General features: G+C 44.6%; 1 protein-coding gene across 1 annotated transcript; it reads left to right on the forward strand.

Moving 5' to 3' along the window:
- Positions 1-20,292: 20,292 nt before the first annotated feature.
- Positions 20,293-23,990, forward strand: LOC123168812 (lichenase-2-like). The gene is made up of 2 exons (XM_044586679.1): positions 20,293-20,422; positions 22,931-23,990. Exons 1-2 carry the CDS (start codon positions 20,350-20,352, stop codon positions 23,860-23,862), a joined length of 1,005 nt encoding a protein of 334 aa, XP_044442614.1. The 5' UTR covers positions 20,293-20,349; the 3' UTR covers positions 23,863-23,990.
- The last annotated feature ends 610 nt before the right edge of the window (positions 23,991-24,600 follow it).

The following is a 24,600-nucleotide window of genomic DNA, read 5'->3' on the forward strand; positions in this document are numbered from 1 at the left end:
TCCGATCAATAACCAATAGCGGGACCTGGATGCCCATATTGGCTCCCACATATTCTACGAAGATCTTTATCGGTCAGACCGCATAACAACATACGTTGTTCCCTTTGTCACCGGTATGTTACTTGCCCGAGATTTGATCGTCGGTATCTCGATACCTAGTTCAATCTCGTTACCGGCAAGTCTCTTTACTCGTTCCGTAACACATCATCCCAAAACTAACTCATTAGTCACAATGCTTGCAAGGCTTATAGTGATGTGCATTACCGAGTGGGCCCAGAGATACCTGTCCGACAATCGGAGTGACAAATGCTAATCTCGAAATACGCCAACCCAACAAGTACCTTTGGAGACACCTGTAGAGCACCTTTATAATCACCCATTTACGTTGTGACGTTTGGTAGCACACAAAGTGTTCCTCCGGTAAACGGGAGTTGCATAATCTCATAGTCATAGGAACATGTATAAGTCATGAAGAAAGCAATAGCAACATACTAAACGATCGGGTGCTAAGCTAACGGAATGGGTCAAGTCAATCACGTCATTCTCCTAATGAGGTGATCCCGTTAATCAAATGACAACTCATGTCTATGGCTAGGAAACATAACCATCTTTGATTAACGAGCTAGTCAAGTAGAGGCATACTAGTGACACTCTGTTTGTCTATGTATTCACACATGTATCAAGTTTCCGGTTAATACAATTCTAGCATGAATAATAAACATTTATCATGATATAAGGAAATAAATAATAACTTTATTGTTGCCTCTAGGGCATATTTCCTTCAGTCTCCCACTTGCACTAGAGTTAATAATCTAGTTCACATCGCCATGTGATTTAACATCAATAGTTCACATCACCATGTGATTAACACCCATAGTTCACATCGTCATGTGACCAACACCCAAAGGGTTTACTAGAGTCAATAATCTAGTTCACATCGCTATGTGATTAACACCCAAAGAGTACTAAGGTGTGATCATGTTTTGCTTGTGAGATTATTTTAGTCAACGGGTCTGTCACATTCAGATCCGTAAGTATTTTGCAAATTTCTATGTCTACAATGCTCTGCATGGAGCTACTCTAGCTAATTGCTCCCACTTTCAATATGTATCTAGACCGAGACTTAGAGTCATCTAGATTAGTATCAAAACTTGCATCGACGTAACCCTTTACGGCGAGCCTTTTGTCACTTCCATAATCGAGAAACATATCCTTATTCCAGTAAGGATAATTTTGACCGCTGTCTAGTGATCTACTCCTAGATCACTATTGTACTCCCTTGCCAAAATCAGTGTAGGGTATACAATAGATCTGGTACACAGCATGGCATACTTTATAAAACCTATGGCCGAGGCATAGGGAATGACTTTCATTCTTTTTCTATCTTCTGCCGTGGTCGGGTTTTGAGTGTTACTCAATTTCACACCTTGTAACACAGGCAAGAAACTCTTTCTTTGACTGTTCTATTTTGAACCACTTCAAAATCTTGTTAAGGTATGTACTCATTGAAAAAACTTATCAAGCGTCTTGATCTATCTCTATAGATCTTGATGCTCAATATGTAAGCAGCTTCACCGAAGTCTTTATTTGAAAAATTCCTTTCAAACACTCCTTTATGCTTTGCAGAATAATTCTACATTATTTCTGATCAACAATATGTCACTTACATATACTTATCAGAAATGTTGTAGTGCTCCCACTCACTTTCTTGTAAATACAGGCTTCACCGCAAGTCTGTATAACACTATATCCTTTGATCAACTTATCAAAGTGTATATTCCAACTCCGAGATGCTTGCACCAGTGCATAGATGGATCGCTGGAGCTTGCATATTTTGTTTAGCACCTTTAGGATTGACAAAACCTTCTGTTGCATCATATACAACTCTTCTTTAATAAATCCATTAAGGAATGCAGTTTTGTTTATCCATTTGCCAGATTTCATAAAATGTGGCAATTGCTAACATGATTCAGACAGATTTAAGCATAGATACGAGTGAGAAACTCTCATCGTAGTCAACATCTTGAACTTGTCGAAAACCTTTTTGCGACAATTCTAGCTTTGTAGATAGTGACACTACTATCAGCGTCCGTCTTCCTCTTGAAGATCCATTTATTCTCAATGACTCGCCGATCATTGGGCAAGTCAATCAAAGTCCATACTTTGTTCTTATACATGGATCTCATCTCAGATTTCATGGCCTCAAGCCATTTTGCGGAATCTGGGCTCACCATCGCTTCTTCATAGTTCGTAGGTTTGTCATGGTCTAGTAACATAACCTCCAGAACAGGATTACCGTACCACTCTGGTGCGGATCTTGATCTAGTTGACCTACGAGGTTCAGTAATAACTTGATCTGAAGTTTCATGATCATCATCATTAACTTCCTCACTAATTGGTGTAGGTGTCTCAGAAACTGGTTTCTGTGATGAACTACTTTCCAATAAGGGAGCAGGTATAGTTACCTCATCAAGTTCTACTTTCCTCCCACTCACTTCTTTCGAGAGAAACTCCTTCTCTAGAAAATTTCCGAATTTAGCAACAAAAGTTTTGCCTTCGGATCTGTGATAGAAGGTATACCCAACAGTCTCCTTTGGGTATCCTATGAAGACACATTTCTCCGATTTGGGTTCGAGCTTATCAGGTTGAAGTTTCTTCACATAAGCATCGCAGCCCCAAACATTAAGAAACGACAACTTTGGTTTCTTGCCAAACCACAGTTCATAAGGCGTCATCTCAACGGATTTTGATGGTGCCCTATTTAACGTGAATGCAGCTGTCTCTAATGCATAACCCCAAAATGATAGTGGTAGATCGGTAAGATACATCATATATCGCACCATATCTAATAAAGCACGATTACGACGTTCGGACACACCATTACACCGTGGTGTTCCAGGTGGCGTGAGTAGTGAAACTATTTCACATTGTTTTAACTGAAGGCCAAACTCGTAACTTAAATACTCTTCTCCACGATCAGATCGTAGAAACTTTATTTTCTTGTTACGATGATTTTCTGCTTCACTCTGAAATTATATGAACTTTTCAAATGTTTCAGACTCTTGTTTCATTAAGTAGATATACCCATATCTGCTCAAATCATCTGTGAAGGTCAGAAAATAATGATACCTGCTACGAGCCTCAATATTCATCGGACCACATACATCTGTATGTATGATTTCCAACAAATCTGTTGCTCTCCCATAGTTCCGGAGAACGGCGTTTTAGTCATCTTGCCCATGAGGCACGGTTCGCAAGCATCAAGTGATTCCAAAATCCCATCAGTATGGAGTTTCTTCATGCGCTTTACACCAATATGACCTAAACGGCAGTGCCACAAATAAGTTGCACTATCATTATTAACTTTGCATCTTTTGGCTTCAATATTATGAATATGTGTATCACTACGATCGAGATCCAACAAACCATTTTCGTTGGTGTGTATGACCATAGAAGGTTTTATTCATGTAAACAGAACAACAATTGTTCTCAAATTTAAATGAATAACCTTATTGCAATAAACATGATCAAATCATATTCATGCTCAACGCAAACACCAAATAACACTTATTTAGTTTCAACACTAATCCCGAAAGTACAGGGAGTGTGCGATGATGATCATATCAATCTTGGAACTACTTCCAACACACATCGTCACCTCGCCTTTTACTAGTCTCTGTTTATTCTGCAACTCCCGTTTTCGAGTTACTACTCTTTAGCAACTGAACCAGTATCAATTACCGAGGGGTTGCTATAAACACTAGTAAAGTACACATCAATAATCTGTATATCAAATATACCTTTGTTCACTTTGCCATCCTTCTTATCCACCAAATAGTTGGGGTAGTTCCGCTTCGAGTGACCAGTCCCTTTGCAGTAGAAGCATTTAGTCTCAGGCTTAGGACCAGACTTAGGCTTCTTCACTTGAGCAGCAACTTGCTTGCCGTTCTTCTTGAAGTTCCCCTTCTTCCCTTTGCCCTTTTCTTGAAACTAGTGGTCTTGTTAACCATCAACACTTGATGTTTTTCTTGATTTCTACCTTCGTCGATTTCAGCATCACGAAGAGCTCGGGAATTACTTTCGTCATCCCTTGCATATTATAGTTCATCACGGAGTTCTACTAACTTGGTGATGGTGACTAGATAATTCTGTCAATCACTATTTTATCTGGAAGATAAACTCCCACTTGATTCAAGCGATTGTAGTACCCAGACAATCTGAGCACATGCTCACTAGTTGAGCGATTCTCCTCCATCTTTTAGCTATAGAACTTGTTGGAGACTTCATATCTCTCAACTCGAGTATTTGCTTGAAATATTAACTTCAACTCCTGGAACATCTTATATGTTCCATGACGTTCAAAACGTTTTTGAAGTCCCGATTCTAAGCTGTTAAGCATGGTGCACTAAACTATCAAGTAGTCATCATATTGAGCTAGCCAAACGTTCATAACGTCTGCATCTGCTCCTGCAATAGGTCTGTCACCTAGCGGTGCATCAAGGACATAATTCTTCTGCGCAGCAATGAGGATAATCCTTAGATCACGGATCCAATCCGCATCTTTGCTACTAACATCTTTCAACATAATTTTCTCTAGGAACATATCAAAAATAAACACAGAGAAGCAACAACGCGAGCTATTGATGTATAACATAATTTGCAAAATACTATCAGGACTAAGTTCATGATAAATTTAAGTTCAATTAATCATATTACTTAAGAACTCCCACTTAGATAGACATCCCTCTAATCCTCTAAGTGATCACGTGATCCATATCAACTAAACCATGCCCGATCATCACGTGAGATGGAGTAGTTTCAACGGTGAACATCACTATGTTGATCATATCTACTATATGATTCACGCTCGACCTTTCGGTCTCCGTGTTCCGAGGCCATATCTGTTATATGCTAGGCTCGTCAAGTTTAACCTGAGTATTCCGCGTGTGCAACTGTTTTGCACCCGTTGTATTTGAACGTAGAGCCTATCACACCCGATCATCACGTGGTGTCTCAGCACGAAGAACTTTCGCAACGGTGCATACTCAGGGAGAACACTTATACTTTGATAATTTAGTGAAGGATCATCTTATAATGCTACCGTCAAACAAAGCAAGATAAGATGTATAAAAGATAAACATCACATGCAATCAAAATATGTGACATGATATGGCTATCATCATCTTGTGCCTTTGATCTCCATCTCCAAAGCATCGTCATGATTTTCATCGTCACCGGCATGACACCATGATCTCCATCATCTTGATCTATATCAATGTGTCGTCACATGGTCGTCTCGCCAATTATTGCTTTTGCAACTATTGCTATCGCATAGCGATAAAGTAAAGCAATTATTTGGCGCTTGCATCTTATGCAATAAAGAGATAACCATAAGGCTTCTGCCAGTTGCCGATAACTTCAACAAAACATGATCATCTCATACAACAAATTATATCTCATCACGTCTTGACCATATCACATCACAACATGCCCTGCAAAAACAAGTTAGACGTCCTCTACTTTGTTGTTGCAAGTTTTACGTGGCTGCTACGGGCTGAGCAAGAACCGTTCTTACCTACGCATCAAAACCACAACGATAGTTTGTCAAGTTAGTGCTGTTTTAACCTTCTCAAGGACTGGGCGTAGCCACACTCGGTTCAACTAAAGTGAGAGAGACAGACACCCGCCAGTCACCTTTAAGCAACGAGTGCTCGCAACGGTGAAACCAGTCTCGCGTAAGCATACGCGTAATGTCGGTCCGGGCCGCTTCATCTCACAATACCGCTGAACCAAAGTATGACATGCTGGTAAGCAGTATGACTTATATCGCCCACAAATCACTTGTGTTCTACTCGTGCATAACATCAACGCATAAAACCTGGCTCTGATACCACTGTTGGGGAACGTAGTAATTTCAAAAAAAATCCTACGCACACGCAAGATCATGGTGATGCATAGCAACGAGAGGGGAGAGTGTTGTCCACGTACCCTCGTAGACCGACAGCAGAAGCGTTATCACAATTCGGTTGACGTAGTCGTACATCTTCACGATCCGACCGATCAAGTACCGAACGTACGGCACCTTCGAGTCTACACACGTTCAGCTCGATGACGTCCCTCGAACTCCGATCCAGCCGAGTGTTGAGGGAGAGTTTCGTCAGCACGACGGCGTGGTGACGATGATGATGTTCCACCGACGCAGGGCTTCGCCTAAGCTCCGCAACGGTATTATCGAGGTGTAATATGGTGGAGGGGGGCACCGCACACGGCTAAGAATATCGTATATCAAGTGTGTTCATGGGGTGCCCCCTGCCCCCGTATATAAAGGAGCATGGGAGGAGGAGGCCGGCCCTAGGAGGGGGCGCACCAAGTGTGGAGTCCTACTAGGACTCCCTAGTCCTAGTAGGATTCCACCTCCCATATGGAATAGGAAAAGAGGAAGGGAAAAAGAGAAGGAAGGAAGGGGCCCCCCTTCCCTAGTCCAATTCGGACCAGACCAAGGGGAGGGGTGCGGCCACCCTTGATGCCCTTTTTCTTCTTTCCCGTATGGCCCAATAAGGCCCAATACGTATTCCCGTAACTCTCCGGTACTCCGAAAAATACCCGAATCACTCGGAACCTTTCCGAAGTCCGAATATAGTCGTCCAATATATCGATCTTTATGTCTCGACCATTTCGAGACTCCTCGTCATATCCCCGATCTCATCCGGGACTCCGAACTCCTTCGGTACATCAAAGCTCAATAAAACTGTCATCGTAACGTTAAGCGTGCGGACCCTACGGGTTCGAGAACTATGTAGACATGACCGAGACACGTCTCCGGTCAATAACCAATAGTGGGACCTGGATGCCCATATTGGCTCCCACATATTCTACGAAGATCTTTATCGGTCAGACCGCATAACAACATACGTTGTTCCCTTTGTCACCCTTATGTTACTTGCCCGAGATTTGATCGTCAGTATCTTGATACCTAGTTCAATCTCGTTACCGGCAAGTCTCTTTACTCGTTCCGTAACACATCATCCCGCAACTAACTCATTAGTCACAATGCTTGCAAGGCTTATAGTGATGTGCATTACCGAGTGGGCCCAGAGATACCTCTCCGACAATCGGAGTGACAAATCCTAATCTCGAAATACGCCAACCCAACAAGTACCTTTGGAGACACCTGTAGAGCACCTTTATAATCACCCATTTACGTTGTGACGTTTGGTAGCACACAAAGTGTTCCTCCGGTAAACGGGAGTTGCACAATCTCGTAGTCATAGGAACATGTATAAGTCATGAAGAAAGCAATAGCAGCATACTAAACGATCGAGTGCTAAGCTAACGGAATGGGTCAAGTCAATCACGTCATTCTCCTAATGAGGTGATCCCGTTAATCAAATGACAACTCATGTCTATGGCTAGGAAACATAACCATCTTTGATTAACGAGCTAGTCAAGTAGAGGCATACTAGTGACACTCTGTTTGTCTATGTATTCACACATGTATCAAGTTTCCGGTTAATACAATTCTAGCACGAATAATAAACATTTGTCATGATATAAGGAAATAAATAATAACTTTATTATTGCCTCTAGGGCATATTTCCTTCAGCTTCATGTTCCTCGTATGAATAACAAGTCTTCAAGGTCACACCAATTTCTTCACTTTCAAAGTCTTCAGAAAGTCTTCAGAAATCCAAAGTCTTCAGTCGAAGAACTTCATTTTTAGGGGTCGACTTTCTCTGTAAATATCAAACTCCTCATAGAATTATAGACCTATGTATACTTACAAACGCATCAGTCCCTTAACCTATAAGTCTTCGATACACCAAAATCACTAAGGAGCACTTGATGCACTTACACGGACCCATTCTGTGTAGTTGTTACCATCATCTTTCAATTTAGCTTTCTCTAGGAACGCATTAAAATTCAATGGAACGGTAGCACGGGCCATTGATCTAAAACAACATAGACATGCAAAAAGTATCAGGTACTAAGTTCATGATAAATTAAAGCTCAATTAATCATATTACTTAAGAACTCCCACTTAGATAGACATCCCTCTAGTCATCTAGATGATCACGTGATCCAAATCAACTAAACCATGTCCGATCATCACGTGAGATGGAGTAGTTTGCAATGGTGAACATCACTATTTGGATCATATCTACTATATGATTCACGCTCGACCTTTCGGTCTCAGTGTTCAGAGGCCATATCTGCATACGCTAGGCTCATCAAGTTTAACCTGAGTATTTTGCGTGTGCAAAACCGGCTTGCACCCGTTGTATGTGAACGTAGAGCTTATCACACCCGATCATCACGTGGTGTCTCGGCACGACGAACTATAGCAACGGTGCATACTCAGGGCGAACACTTATACCTTGAAATTTAGTGAGGGATCATCTTATAATGTTGCCGCCATACTAAGCAAAATAAGATGCATAAAGGATAAACATCACATGCAATCAAAATATGTGACATGATATGGCCATCATCATCTTGTGCCTTTGATCTCCATCTCCAAAGCACCGTCATGATCTCCATCGTCACCGGCTTGACACCTAGATCTCCATCGAAGCATTGTTTTCGTCTCGCCAACTATTGCTTCTACGACTATCGCTACAACTTAGTGATAAAGTAAAGCAATTACGTGGCGATTGCATTTCATACAATAAAGCGACAACCATAAGGCTCCTGCCAGTTGCCGATAACGGTTACAAAACATGATCATCTCATACAATAATTTATATCTCACGTCTTGACCATATCACATCACAACATGCCCTGCAAAAACAAATTAGACGTCCTCTACTTTGTTGTCGCAAGTTTTACGTGGCTACTACGGGCTTCTAGGAAGAACCGTTCTTACCTACGCATCAAAACCACAACGATTTTTCGCCAAGTGTACAGTTTTGACCTTCAACAAGGACCGGGCGTAGTCAAACTCGATTCAACTAAAGTTGGAGAAACTAACGCCCGCTAACCGCCTGTGTGCGAAGCACGTCGGTAGAACCAGTCTCATGAACGCGGTCATGTAATGTCGGTCCGGGCCGCTTCATCCAACAATACCGCCAAATCAAAGTAAGATGTTGCTGGTAAGCAGTATGACTATTATCGCCCACAACTCTTTGTGTTCTACTCGTGCAAATAACATCTACGCATAGACCAGGCTCGGATGCCACTGTTGGGGAACGTAGTATTTCAAAAAAATTCCTACGATCACACAAGATCTATCTAGGAGAAGCATAGCAACGAGCGGGGAGAGTGTGTCCACGTACCCTCATAGACCGCGGAAGCGTTTAGTAACGCAGTTGATGTAGTGGAACGTCTTCACGATCCAACCGATCCAAGCACCGAATGTACGGCACCTCCGTGTTCAGCACATGTTCAGCTCGATGACGTCCCTCGAACTCTTGATCCAGTTGAGGCCGAGGGAGAGTTCCGCCAGCACGACGGCGTGGTGGTGGTGATGATGAAGTTACCGGCGCAGGGCTTCGCATAAGCACTACAGCGATATGACCGAGGTGTGTAACTATGGAGGGGGGCACCGCACACGGCTAAGAGAAGACTTGGTGTATCTTTGGGGTGCCCCCTCCCACGTATATAAAGGGGTGGAGGAGAGGAGGCCGGCCCAAGGGGGGCGCGCCAAGGGGGGAGTCCTACTTGGACTCCCGGTCCAAGTAGGATTCGCCCCCCCCTTCCTATTCCAACAAGGGGGAGAGAGGGAAGGAGGAAGAGGGGAGAAGGAAAGGGGGGCGCCGCCCCCTCCTGGTCCAATTCGGACAAGCACATGGGGGGGGGGGCGCTGCCTCCCCTTGTGGTCCTTCTCTCCTTTCCACTAAAGCCCAATAAGGGGGGGGGGGGTTCCTGTAACCTCCCGGTACTCCGAAACTTATCCGATACTTCCCGAAACCATTCCGGTGTCCGAATATAACCTTCCAATATATGAATATTTACCTCTCGACCATTTCGAGACTCCTCGTCATGTCCGTGATCTCATCCGGGACTCTGAACAAACTTCGGTCATCAAATCACATAACTCATAATACAAATCGTCATCGAACGTTAAGCGTTCGGACCCTACGGGTTTGAGAACTATGTAGACATGACCGAGACACATCTCCGGTCAATAACCAATAGCGGAACCTGCATGCTCATATTGGTTCCTACATATTCCACGAAGATCATTATCGGTCAAACCGCATAACAACATACGTTGTTCCCTTTGTCATCGGTATGTTACTTGTCCGAGATTTGATCATCGGTATCCTCATACCTAATTTAGTCTTGTCACCGGCAAGTCTCTTTACTCATTCCGTAATGCATTATCCCGTAACTAATTCATTAGTCACATTGCTTGCAAGGCTCATAGTGATGTGCATTACTGAGAGGTCCCGAAGATACCTCTCCGATACACGGAGTGACAAATCCTAATCTTGATCTATGCCAACTCAACAAACACCATCGGAGACACCTATAGAGCATCTCTACTCCTAATGGAGCAGTTGGTAGTCTCGCTTCCAGGTTTTTTTCGTGCCACCTCCCATGGTTTTTTTGGTACCTCCTCCCACCTTCGCTGTTTTTTTTCATAGATTTTCAAACGAAACAATACATCGAGGGAGCAGTAAATAAACTCCCTTTCTTATGACATGTATATGATCTTCCCTTCCCTCTCCGTTGTCGAGCGTTCTTGATTCTCGAGGCCGATGCTTGGGCTGCGTCACTGTGTCGCGACGGTGCCGGAGGACGAGGACGGCGAGGCCGGGTGCCGCGGAACCGCGTTGGTCGCGGCCGGTGAAGGGGGCGAAGAAGGGCGGCTTCCCTGGCCCTGTCCGTGGCCGTGGCCCTGGGAGTTGGTGCGGTGGAAGCGGCACTTGAAGGACCCGGCGCGCGGACGCACTTGGAAGCGGGCCCGTGGCCCGCGCCGGATGGCACCGACACCGACCCGGGCCACCTCCTCCATGTATTCTTGAAGCTGTGGCTGGCCGATTTACATGAAATTATTTTCCTCAGTTGTGGTGGCAAATATAATATACATAATCCATATTGTTATGCACTAGCGTGTGTGTGTGTGAAATAGATGGATTATGGTCCCGTACCCAATAAGATGGATATGGGTGTGTGTGTGTTAGGGAGAGAGAGGGAGAGGGGGAGAGAGAGTGAGGAAGAGGGAGGGAGAGTGTGTGTGTGAGGATTTGATGGTAAAAAAGGTCGCCAATGTCACTTGATATGTATGAGAATATTAATATTGAACTCTTCAAGTTAATGTGGCCCCGTTGCAACGCACGGGTGTTCTTCTAGTCTTTATAATCACCCAGTTACATTGTGACGTTTGATAGCACACAAGGTGTTCCTCTGGTATTCGGGAGTTGCATAATCTCATAGTCAGAGGAACATGTATAAGTCATGAACAAAGCAATAGGAATAAAACTAAACGATCATTATGCTAAGCTAACGGATGGGTCTTGTCCATCACATCATTCTCTAAAGATGTGATCCCGTTCATCAGATGATAACACATGTCTATGGCTAGGAAACTTAACTATCTTTGATTAACGAGCTAGTCAAGTAGAGGCATACTAGGGACACTCTGTTTGTCTATGTATTCATACATGTACTAAGTTTCTGGTTAATATAATTCTAGCAAGAATAATAAACATTTATCATGATAGAAGGAAATATAAATAACAACTTTATTATGGCCTCTAGGGCATATTTCCTTCATTACTTGCGTATCAAATAAGAAAGAAGTGGCTTTGTCCATGGTGCAATAACTGCCATAATCTAATGGGTCGAGGAGGTTTCTTCGAGCGTCGAGCCCCCACTATCACCTCGTCCCCCTCTACGGCTGGCAGGGTGATCAATTCTTGTGTGGGTTCCTTGGGTTGCTTGCTTGGCTCGGTGTCTCCTTGCCATTTAATAGACCGTTTGAACAGTTGTTCCACGCCGAGCACCCATCCTTGCAAGCATGTCCTGGCTTCGTTGCTTTCATGCAGGACATAGTGAGATTCTAAGCGCCCAAATCGAGTCGGCATGGTTATGACCGTGTTGCGATACACAGCTATCTATGGGTCCTTTGCGTTGAAGTCACCTCGGATATAAAGATGCCTTATGCCCATGAAGACGGCCACCCAAAGTCCATGAAGCAGTGCTTCGTACTCCGCCCCCTTGTTGGAGGGCACATACTTCATGGTGTCACTGGTGGGTGAGGTGAGGACTACCCCAACCCCCAGTTCGGCGAGCATTTTGGAGTCGTCAAAATACTTCACCTAATGGGTATAAGCCGCATGCTCTCTAGGTAACTCACTCTCTGTCCGTTCGGCGAACACTTAGGATTACCTAAAAGTTGATAAATAGATCGGAAGTTTTTTTTTTTTGAAAAAGATGTTCTTTTAAAGAATAAATAAGAAAATAAAAATAAATTTTGTGGTTGCTATTAATAATCCATGGTACGATGAAGGAAAAAAGATGTATATTTTTTGACGAGGGAAGGGCGATGGCGGCAGCGTGCTTGTAGTCGTTGCTAGATGGTCTACGGACATAGGTGTAATTTTTTACTTATGATGTTCTTTGTATTATATTACTTGACAGTTGATAAATAGACCAGAAGTTTTTTGCAAAAAGATCTTATTGTGAAGAATAAAAAAGGGAAAAATTGCTGGCTCGGTTCCTTCAAAGGCAGCGGTGTGGTACTAAAAACGTGAAACCCAGCGGTGTAGTCCACCAGCAGCTTGGCTGGGCTGCCGTCGTCTTCGGCCCACCTGCTTAGTTGATCGCGGGCGAACTAACGCAAGCCGTCGCCGTCAACCGATTCCGATTCGGACAACCCGTCTACTGGCCGACGTAGACTGCACGCTGGAGTATAAATTGAGTGCTCTTTTATAATATTTATTATTAGTAGTTCTACTCTGCCTTATGCTGAACTATGTTCTTTATACTAATCTATGTACGAACCTTGGACAGCATGCATGGGATAGTGTTGAGCATGTTACAACATTGGTTTATTAAACAATCCTTGCGTTCCTCGTGCTAAATCCCATTTACACAAGTTCACATGGATTTATTTGCTCAACTATATTACCTAGTTTCTACTGATAATTGGAGCAAGTACAGGATGAGCCCGCGAGCAGCGCTCACGCGTCCATAAAAAGTGTCGGACAGCTGGCAACGATGGCAGATTGCAATTGGACACAATCCTCGAACAACCATGCACAATACACCCCGCCACGCCAGAAGAATCGGCTACCCATAGAAATAGAAACTGTTGTGTATTCGATCAGGTGGCAAAGGCAGGCCCTGTGTGCCTCGAAAAGCATGGCCCACGGGACAATAACAACAGGCATACCAAGGCGGAAGAGCTTGCCACACCCAGGGGCAATACCCGCCCGACTTAAAGGACTTATATATACATGAAGTAGCGGAAGTGACCTCTTCGAGGGGTTTGCACCGATGAGACTATGCAGTCATCGGACAGTCAGTGGTCGGACATTCCAAGTATGCTCGATCACCGAGACAATCCGGTGGGAATCCATAACAAAGGAGTCGCCACCGTGGTCCTGGACCATATGATCTACGGTTTTCACCTGTCAGAAGTTCTAATGGACGGTGGTAGTAGTCTCAATATCATATACGAGGAAACCCTGAAGAAGATGCAGTTCAAAAGTCATGCATCCTGCCCGAGCAAGACCACTTTTAAGGCATAATTCCAGGGAAGGAGGTGCGCTGCACGGGAAAAGCCACGTTAGATGTGGTATTCAGAACTCTTGATAACTACTGAATCGAGGCGTTAAGTTTTGACATAGTTCTGTTTCGAAGTGGTTAGCACACGCTACTTGGCCGATCAGCCTTCACGTAGTTCCACGTCGTCCCCCATTATGCATACATTAAATTAAAGGTGCCTGGGCCAAATGGTGTAATTACAAGCAGCGGTGACCCAGACTAGTCACTCAGAACTGAGGACATGACCGTAACTTTGGCCATCAAGGCCCAATCCGAGGCCTTACCGTCCGAGGAGTTATCTGAAGTACGAGCAACGGTTGCCACAGATAATGTCATCCGCACCAAACGCTCGAAGTCAACATCCTTCAAACCAGGCAACGAGGTTGTCAAGTTCCAGGTCCATCCCAAGGATCCGTATAAAAAGGACTCCATCGAAACACGGCTTGATGCCACACTTGAAGCTATGGCCAATCAATTACTATGTGAAGCATTCGAGACTTGCATGTGTTTTCGGAACAAGGTGTTTGTACTGGTTCCTGTAGGATTGGATGGGAGATTTGAGCTTAATTTTTGCCAGGTATGGTAACTAACTTATTTTACCAGTGTGACCAATTTAAAGACAAATTGGATCAAGATAGATAGCGGTTGCAGTACAAAGGTGGATATGGTGCCAACAACTAGGGTTAGATGGTTTGCTCAATACTTGCACATGTGGACCATGTGTTCTGGTGTGGATAGTGTTCAGAATAGCAGAAATTCACTACAGGTAGAGAGGGGGGGAGGGGCTGTCTGCGACTGCGAGAGAGAGACATATGTGTGTGTGTGTGTGTGTGTGTGTGTGTGTGTGTGTGTGTGTGTGTGTGTGTGTGTGTGTGTGTGTGAGAGAGAGAGAGAGAGAGAGAGGCGGCACGGGGAAGTGTGTGTATGTGTGTGTGAGACTGAGTGGTAGATTTTAGCATCAAATCCAACACATCACTTTTTTTCTCTCACTCTCGCAAAAGACATTAAATTATGGTTGTTTTAGATACAACACTAAGATATATGGCGCTGTGAGCAGTAGAAGCCACACATGCCATGAGAAAAAAAGCTGAAACAAACACACCCTTATGCCGGCACTTCGGAACAAAACGACGTCTCGAGCGTGGCTTCTCGCGTGCAGCCGCCGCCGTCCACGTGCCTCTAGTTGCATCCAGAGGACCTAGCTGTGGAAAAACTGCCACTTCGGCTATTACTAGCAGCCGCGGCTCAGCTGTGTAGGTCAAACAATGAATGCAGCCTACCAAAAAGTGCATTATCATACCGTGCGGGTTTGGTTATGTTGTATGCAGGCAACCGAACGCGCCCACAGTGTATGTACTCTACCACTAATTTACAAGAGGCCTATGAAGACACTTGGAGCTCATCCTCGCCGGTGGCAGCTGCTTGTAGAAGCCACCTTAAACCATCTACAACCGGTCTCCTCAAATCCCTCTTAAACGTCCACGGACACGCTCGATCAGTGACCAGATAGGGGAGAGAAGGAAAAAAAAAAGACCCAACAGGACCTTTCATATCATCCCTATACGTCCGAGCTGTCCATGAACCCTCATACTAAGGAAAAAAGTAGGGAGGATGGGACAGCCCCCGGACGCGCCAGGTCAGTCCACCACATAAGATGCAGACCATCCTGGACCACCTTTTTCTCTTTTTTACTCATTTTTCTCTCTTTTCGTCTCCACCAATTACGTGCAAGTGAGCGACAAATAAGAAAGAAAATGAGATGTATGGCGGTATGGGCGGACAAATAGGGGCTTAGACGTTCGCAGACGTTTAGGCGGCTAGATTTGCTAAGTCCGGATGTATGCGCTCATGAAAGTTGAAGTTACGTATGTGCACGGGCCGAAAGGTCGTGACCATGTATACCGGCTAACCCATCTCAGCATATACTCTACTGGCTACTGGTGGCTATAGCTTTTTCAAGTGGCCATACATTCATTTTTTGCAAAAAAAACATACTCCTTCCGTCTTTTAAAGAGTGTACTTCCAACTTTGTTAAAAAGTCAAACCTTTTTTATATTTGACCGTATTTATACAATAATAGACCAACATTTATGTCATCAAATTAATAGCATTAGATTCATGATAAACTAAATTTTTGTCATATACCTATTTGGTTTCACAAGCATTGATCTATTCTTGCACAAACTCGGTCAAACTTTGAGATAGTTTAATCCTCCGACAAAGTTGGAAGTACACTCTTTCAAAAACGGAGGGAGTATACCCTGACTCCTACTCTACTGGCTACTGGTGGCTAAAAGCGTAAAACAATGTTGACCTCTGGTGACTAGGAAAGAAATATGGTACAATCTTTGTACGTGTGAATTCAATTAATCCATCGAGCAATGTGTGTGTGTGAGAGAGAGAGAGAGGAGGGAGGAGGGAGGGAGCGGGAGAATATCAGGTACTCCCACCCTTTGGGGTGCTCCCGGTGCATCGATGCCGAAAAACATTTTTAAAATATTCGAACAATTCTGAAAAAACTTAGCACATTGACACAACATTGATGCATCTTATCACAAAATTTTAAATCAAAATTAAAAACATTGTTCGAGATACAAAAATGACAAATTCGACAGTAAATAATACATAACATAAGTTGGGCTTTAGATTTGGCCCATTATCACATTGATGTCAAATTTGTCATTTTTGTATCTCGAGCAATGTCTTGAATTTTGATTTGAAATTTTGTGACAAGATACATCGACGTTGTGTGACTGTGCTAACTTTTTTTCAGAAGTTTTTGAACATTTTTAAAATGTTATTCAGCATCGGTGCACCGGAGCACCCAAGAGGTGCGAGTACCTGATATTTTCCCGAGAGGGAGGGAGGGAGGGAGGGAGAGACTCTTATCTCAATGTACAGTTAGTAACGGCCAGCTGTTGTGTGGCGCTGTAGGACCTACAGCAGCTAGCTACACGCAATTCTTGTTTCCCTCAAGGCGATGCGCAGCTGATCGGATCTCTGTCCAGCGCGGCTGCTGTCTGCTCCAAGAAGATAACCAACCGCCCGTCACGGCCGCCGGAAGAGAATTCCAGCAAGGCAAGGACACCAGACGCGAGCCTGTAGCGATCGATCGGTCTAGTGACGACGGACGGGACAACATGTGCGCCGCCGGCCACATAAGCAAGAGGAGAGATGAAATGGCCTTTCGGTTGTGTATGTAACTGGGGCTCTGCATTGCCGGCCATACAGAATTTCCACTCCACTTCTTTCTCTTTTTTTTTGCAGGGCACTCCATTCTTTCTCTTCTTCCTTTTTGGAAAAGGAGGAAATCCTCCCCAAAAAATTCACTTCTCCCACTAAACAATTTCCAAACCTGGTTCACACAATTTGCTCTTGTGTTTTCCCTGAAAAAACCCCGGTTAGAGAGCATGGGATGGAATTCAGTATAAAACAGATTCATTATCCTTTTCCTTTAGTGTAAAAATAAAGATGATTATCTATTTTTCAATATTACAATTTAAGAAATAGGACAAACAGCAGATATATGGTAAATTTAAACCACCTTTTCCGAAATCTGTAGATAATAAGACGGGAAACGTTTACCTCCAGCCGACCGATCCTGTGCGAGCATCCGCCGCCTCCCTGTCTGTCTGATGCACTATTAATCAGGCGATGGAGAGCGATCCCCTTCGCCTCCACGTTTCTGCAACTGATGCTTTGTTTCAGGAATGGGGTTTGCAACTAGCCTTTTGTTGCAAACCAAACATGACTAGATCCCGCAGCGCACGGACTAGGGAGGGCGACGACAGCCAAGCCAAGCGCCGCCGCGTGTACGTCGTCGCCGCCGGATGCATCCATGTTGGATCTCCGCCTCCAAATGCCTCCCGGCCAACGAGATCCGCAATGTCGGCGAGATCCGCCATGTCGGTCGTCGAGCACCATGAAATTCGCCGCCCTCCTGTCACCACGGACGCTGGTAGCAACCACATCACCGCACACGTACGTCCAAGTCCACTACGCGCTAGGCCCTGTGTCGCTGTTTGCAGCAACACCTCCAATACATGTTTTCTGCAACAATGGTGTTGTTGCATAACGGTGGCAGCGAACGACGACTGTGAAAGTGTGCGACGCGGCCGGAGATGCTGTTGCATTTTTTGCAACAATGGTCTTGTTGCAGAAAATTAGACGTAGTGGCGGGAGATGTTGCTGTAATTTTTGCAACAAAGATCTTGTTATAGGAAATTAGAGAAGTGGTTTCACAACATGAGTCTTGTTACAGGAAATTAGAGAAGTGGTTTTACAACATGAGTCTTGTTACGGAAAATCAGAGAAGAAGACATTTTACAATAAGAGTCTTCTTGCAGGAAATTATAAAAGAGAAGAAATGTTACAGACTGCTCGCACCACCGGACCGGACGGCTCGCGAGGCGGCGGATCTTTTAAAAGGATCCGCCGGCCGACGCGTAGCAGGGCCCTAATAAGATGCACATCTAGAGACCAAAGATACTATCAAAAAGGTCACTGGTTTTTTTTTCAGAACATACATGAGACTTGTGCTAATCTTCATATTAAGATTGGCGAGATGTTTGTTACTAGCCATGGGAGCAACACATGGACAAGCCCTAACTGCCCGGTCTATCCGCCTGAAAGAGCAAAATCGACTACTCCCCTACAAGCCCGCCAGTACGTGCCCGCCTTCAGAAATGCATCTATGCTCCATCTTTTGTCGCAATAGTCTACGGGAGATCAAAGATCCTGTCAACACCATATTGTTTCTTTCGATCCACATAAATCGAAAACCGACCCCGCCAAGCAATGATACTTCCTAACGCAACAAAAGCGCGGTGCCGCCGCAATATTTGTGGCCACCATTCGACAATGTCGGTCGAATGCATGGGGTTGAAACGATGGAGCCAATAGGGTATGAGGAGTGAGTTCCAAACTTGGCAGGAGAGGGAGCACCCAAGCATCATGTGTTGCAGAATATTCACCTCCCTTATTGTAGAGCCAGCAACATGGTGGATGTAGGAGATGGCCTTGAGCGAGATGGTTCGCCGTAGAAATTCGCCCCTTGAGAATGTGAGAATGACTCACAAGAAAACCTTGTTGTCGGGGGGGGGGGGGGGGGGGGGGGGGCGACGAGCTCGAAAGTTATGTGGCTCAAGGGGCAAGCTCACACCCAAGAAGGTGAGATATGTCGACCGAGCCAAGTAGCGGACGTTGGCAGCTAGCCTCCATGCGAAGCTATCCCGTTTGGCTATAAGATGTTGCTGGTGCACTGCTTTCCATAGCTGAAGGTACTCAACTATGGCCGGAATGGAAGTGTGTCTCGGATGTCGCTAATCCATGTGTCATTTGTCAAGCCCGCAACCACCATCCTTCCATGGTGCATTCCCGGTTTGACAAGAGGAAGGAGGTTAGACACAATTCGCGTCGCGCTTTGCCCATTGATCCAGCAGTCACGCCAGAAGCACCCTTTAGCCATTTACCAGGCTGCACATTGTCGAGGCCAGGAAAAGGTCTTCCACCTCGGGGGAAAGGTCACCGATAGTTTAGCACAAGGTTTGTTGCCAAGCAGGACAAGGTTGTGAACCCCCAACCACCCAAGGATGTTGGGGGTGCACATGACATTCTACGCCACCAAGGAGCACCACCCCTAGCCTCCACTTGTTGCTTCTAGAAAAAAAAACACAGCTCAGCTTCTCCGTCCATTTGAGGAACCTAGGAGGGAGATCAAGCGCCAGCATGTTATAGAACAAAGTGGCAGTGAGAGTGGAGTTGTTAGGCACAGCCCCCCCCCCCCCCCCCTCTTGAGAATCCTCACCTTCCATGCAGCCATGCCGGCATATGATTTTCACACCGGTCTCCCAAAGGTTGCATGTCCACCTTTGTAAGTGCCGCCATGGATAGAGGGAGTTAATACGTCTTAAACACATTGATAATTTTAGTATAATTCATGCTCTATTGCTAAAAAAATCATTTCAAATCTCTTTTAATTGATCACAGATATTTCATTATTAAAATATCGTTTCTTTTGTATATATGTCACCTCATGATAAAAAAAATCGAAGCTGACAAAATTGTAGCGTCAATTCTTCCTTCGTTAGTCATGTCAACTTCAAAGTTATTAAATTTGGTCGCCAGCAAGATTATGTGGTGTCAATTCTTATGTAAGTTATGTCGGATATCATGGAACACGGTCTTTTTGTGAAAAAACCGCCGTCGAATGTTGTTGAGTAAGACGGGAACATATCCGGTACCACGCGACCCATCATTGACCTAAAAACTTGTCTTTCATGGTACATCATGCTTGGAGTCCAAAATTCAAATTAACTATGAGTGCTATTATGAATGAATTGGAATTATCCCCCCCCCCCCCCCCCCCCCCACCTGACACAACATACAACCTGGTGTACCGGATAACCTCTGCCCACCAGACACCGTGAGGGGGTGACGCATGCAAAAGGGAAATGGCCCTGGTAGACAATCGTGAAAGTCTAAATAAATGACGCTGGAGATGTTGGGCCTTGCGAGTGGATTGGACCTCCTCGAATCCTATATAAGGGGCCCGCACCCCGGTGCGGCCTCAGCAGAAAGGAAACAAGGGGAGCCCCTCCAACGCAGCTGGAGAGAAAGAGAGAGTTTTGAGATCGAATGGCGAGCCAAGGCGTTGCCTCCATGTTGGCTCTAGCATTGCTCCTCGGAACCTTCGCCTCCATCCCACAAAGTGATCCCCCTTCCTTCCCTCTCTCTCTCTCTCTCTCTCTCTCTCTCTCTCTCTCTCTCTCTCTCTCTCTTCAATTGATTGGTTACAGATTTATTTATTTTGCATGCAAGCCATGCATGGAGTTTTTTTGGAGGTAGAAGATAGTAATACGTACGCACGTTAAGCTTAGATTCTATTAGGAGAATCATTAGCTAGCTAGGTAAGGTAGCTAGCCATGGTGTATGCATGATCCCATAAATCTCTCTCCCACCAACGTCACATACCTCCCCCCTGTGTGTGTGTGTGTGTTCGTCGCTTTCGTTCTGCGTTTTATTCTTCCCGTGCATCAGCCGCACCGTAAAGCCTAATCGGCATCACCAAAATAATTAGGAGTACGTCTTGGATTTATATAGGCATGTACCGCATGCACCAAGATGAAAGTGCACGTTTGATTGACCTTCGGTGTGTTTTTTCCAGGGACAAAAACGTTGCAAGAAGTAGGTATTCCGCAGGGAAGTTAATATCTTAAAATAGAAAAATGACATTTTCTAGATAAAACATTGAAAGAGGTATAGGTTTTCCACGAGATAATAATCAATGAAAACGATACTTGTAGATAGTTTCAACTGTTTAACTACAAAAAGAAAAATCTAGTTGATCGTACATTCAATAGCATCAAAAAGCTTGCAAATGAAGTCTCGAAATGTTTGGTGAGCCATCTTTTTACAAAGTCAGAAGGTTGAACTAACGACCTATACATAGCTAAGCTAGTATCTCTTTCTCCAGTGTCATGTTTTTATTTTGGCGGGTGATTTCCAGTGTCATGTTAATTACATAGAAAGTTTTTCTTCTTCCCTGCATGCAAAGTTGTGCGCGCAACGGTTTGATACACACACACTAGGCAGGCAGTCTCGCCCTAGCACTGTTGACACGAGCCCTAGCTAGCGAGTACCCTAGTACTGCCACTGTTCCATTCTTTTAAGTTTAACGAAAATGATTGCACCAGCTGCCCTAGCTACTAATTGACTTATTTGCTCATCGTATCTTCAAATTGCACCTGATCGATCAATGGTACATGACGCCATCAAATCATTAGCTACTTCAAAGCTGACCTGCAAATGGCTCTGTATATGTTTGCTTTTATGTTCAGACGTGATCCCGAACATGATGCGGGAGAGAGTCATCCAATCCTTTTCATACATTAATCCGTATTTGTTCGTTTGGGAGAAAAAAAGAGGAGGAACACGTGGTGATCTTTGTTGGTCAAGTGAATGTTCAGACACCGGTATAATTCCATCAGTTTTTCTTGGATTTGCTGGAAAACGGACGTCCGGACCACTTTGCGGATCGATGGGGTTCCATTGAATGACAAAATTTGACATAAACGGTACGGATACTATAATCCGGACATATACCGAAGGTTTGATAGTCTCCTTTAAAGATGCCCTGACTAACTATAACCCAGATGTTGGTTCTTCTGGCCTTTCCAAGTTTGGTCCGCCTGAAATGGCTTGAAAAGAAATAACTATGATTTACGTACTTTGGTGACAAAAACAATATTTATGTCGGGCATCAACCACTAGATTATGTGGGTGAAAAAGATAAGGCCTCCTTTTTGTTTGAAGGAATTTTATAGAATAGGATTCTTATAGGAATTTTTTCTTCAGAGCCCTTTGGTTCATAGAAATAGATTTCTATTCCTACATAGGATTGGTTCCTATCTTTTCATTTTTTGAACGAAATTAACTTGAGCCTAGACTCAATGGAAAAATTCCTATAATGTGAACCAAATGACAATTTTTTTCTTCTATTTCTACTCATAGTATTTGAGATACATGTCATCTTATTTTCTATAAGTTTTTTATATCTATATAATCCTATCCTATGAACTAAAAAGATATAAAAAGCAGTTATGCAAACCTAGAAGCTACACGCATGCATGCATCATGCATGTGTACAAGATTTCAGTTAAATGTCCTTTTCGGAGAGACCCCTCGCCAACAGATGAAAAGGCTGCTGCTCGCTTGCTGTGTGTTCATGCATTGCCACCATTCTTTTTTGCAAAAAATGCATTGCCACCATTATATTCTTGCTTGGGGCATTTAACGGCTGACCCCTAAATCGTACTACATTCGTCCTGATTTATTGGCCTCCTTCGTATTTTGTATTTAATTTTGATCTTAGATCTAACTAAACAAATTTTTATGCATGTAATCAAAAATAATATAATTGAAAATTATGTTTAAATACAAATCCAACTATATAATATTTTGTGATATGCATTATAATTTTCTATGTTAAATCTATTGTCAAAATTTGGCATAAAATACTAAGCAGACCAATAAACCAGAAAGAAGGTAGTACACTGTATCTATCCACATATCATTTCGGATCGATGTCCCGACACTAATAGGGAAGCCGACCATCCAATCGCATACTCAAATATGCATGTGGCTGCCTGTAATAACAGGTTATTTTCTCAGAGGTTAATTAACCAATGTTACATGCATGTACCTTACCCGCATGCAGTCGTGGAGTCCATCGGGGTGTGCTACGGCATGAGCGCCAACAACCTGCCAGCGGCGAGCACCGTCGTGGGCATGTTCAAGTCCAACGGGATCAAATCGATGCGGCTGTACGCCCCCGACCAGGCGGCGCTGCAGGCCGTCGGCGGCACGGGCATCTACGTGGTCGTCGGGGCGCCTAACGACGTGCTCTCCAACCTCGCCGCCAGCCCGGCGGCCGCCGCCTCGTGGGTCAGGAGCAACATCCAGGCGTATCCCAAGGTTTCCTTCCGGTACGTCTGCGTCGGAAACGAGGTCGCCGGCGGTGCCACCCGGAACCTCGTCCCGGCAATGAAGAACGTGCATGGCGCGCTCACTTCCGCCGGACTGGGCCACATCAAGGTGACCACGTCGGTGTCGCAGGCCATCCTCGGTGTGTACAGCCCGCCCTCTGCCGGGTCCTTCACCACAGAGGCGGCCGCGTTCATGGGCCCCGTGGTGCAGTTCCTTGCCCGCACCCGTGCACCGCTCATGGCCAACATCTACCCCTACCTAGCCTGGGCCTACAACCCGAGCGCCATGGACATGAGCTACGCCCTCTTCACCGCGTCCGGCACCGTGGTCCAGGACGGTGGCTTCGGGTACCAGAACTTGTTCGACACCACGGTGGACGCCTTCTACACGGCCATGGGCAAGCACGGCGGCTCTAACGTGAAGCTAGTGGTGTCGGAGAGCGGGTGGCCGTCTGGCGGCGGCACCGCGGCGACGCCAGCCAACGCCAGGTTCTACAACCAGCACCTCATCAACCACGTCGGGCGCGGAACCCCACGCCACCAGGGCGCCATCGAGACCTACATCTTCGCCATGTTCAACGAGAACCAGAAGGCCAGCGGCGTGGAGCAGCACTGGGGACTCTTCTACCCCAACATGCAGCACGTCTACCCCATCAACTTCTGATGGCGCTAGCTATTTTTTTAATAATCGAAGATGCTTACATACGCGAGTATACATTCACCCCAATAAATGCACGTGCGCACCCCCTATTCCTATGAGCTAGTGTCTGTATGCCTGTACTTATAATTAAGAGCGTGTATGACATACGTATGTGCACATTATGTATACATTGTGCAGTGCGTGGATTGGGTTGCCACCGCTGAGGCAGCTCAGATGCGTCTGTACGCGATACTAATGGTTTGCTATACTAATCTATATCTATACCAATATAAGAAGACCTAAATGGGCAGATCCAAATCATCTCGACCGTTAAATCATGTTATCTAGCGGTTTAAATCGCTACAATGTTTAGCACCAAACACGTTTAACGCTTTAATTACCAACCACTACCATTGGTTCTAAACACGTTTTAACTCAACGCTATCCCTTGAAATCTTTCATGTAATTAATAGCCTACCATTTTCGTGAAAAACTAATTGATATCTTACCAAATACCAACTTGCAACAGATATATCTTACCTAATATAACATGCAACTAATATCCTACCGAATATAAACATGCATTGCACGTACATTATTACTAGTACAAAAAGTGTACGTATGATTTACGATGGAAGGGAAGCAGATGTAAACGCTCTCCCTTCCTCGATATATTGATCATACATTTTGATACGCACATGTTGTGTATGTAAGTAGGAACTATATTGTAGGGTCCAAAATTTCATCAAAATTTGAGGAAAT

This window comes from Triticum aestivum, chromosome 7D (assembly GCF_018294505.1).
Source record: "Triticum aestivum cultivar Chinese Spring chromosome 7D, IWGSC CS RefSeq v2.1, whole genome shotgun sequence".
Lineage (NCBI taxonomy): Eukaryota > Viridiplantae > Streptophyta > Magnoliopsida > Poales > Poaceae > Triticum > Triticum aestivum.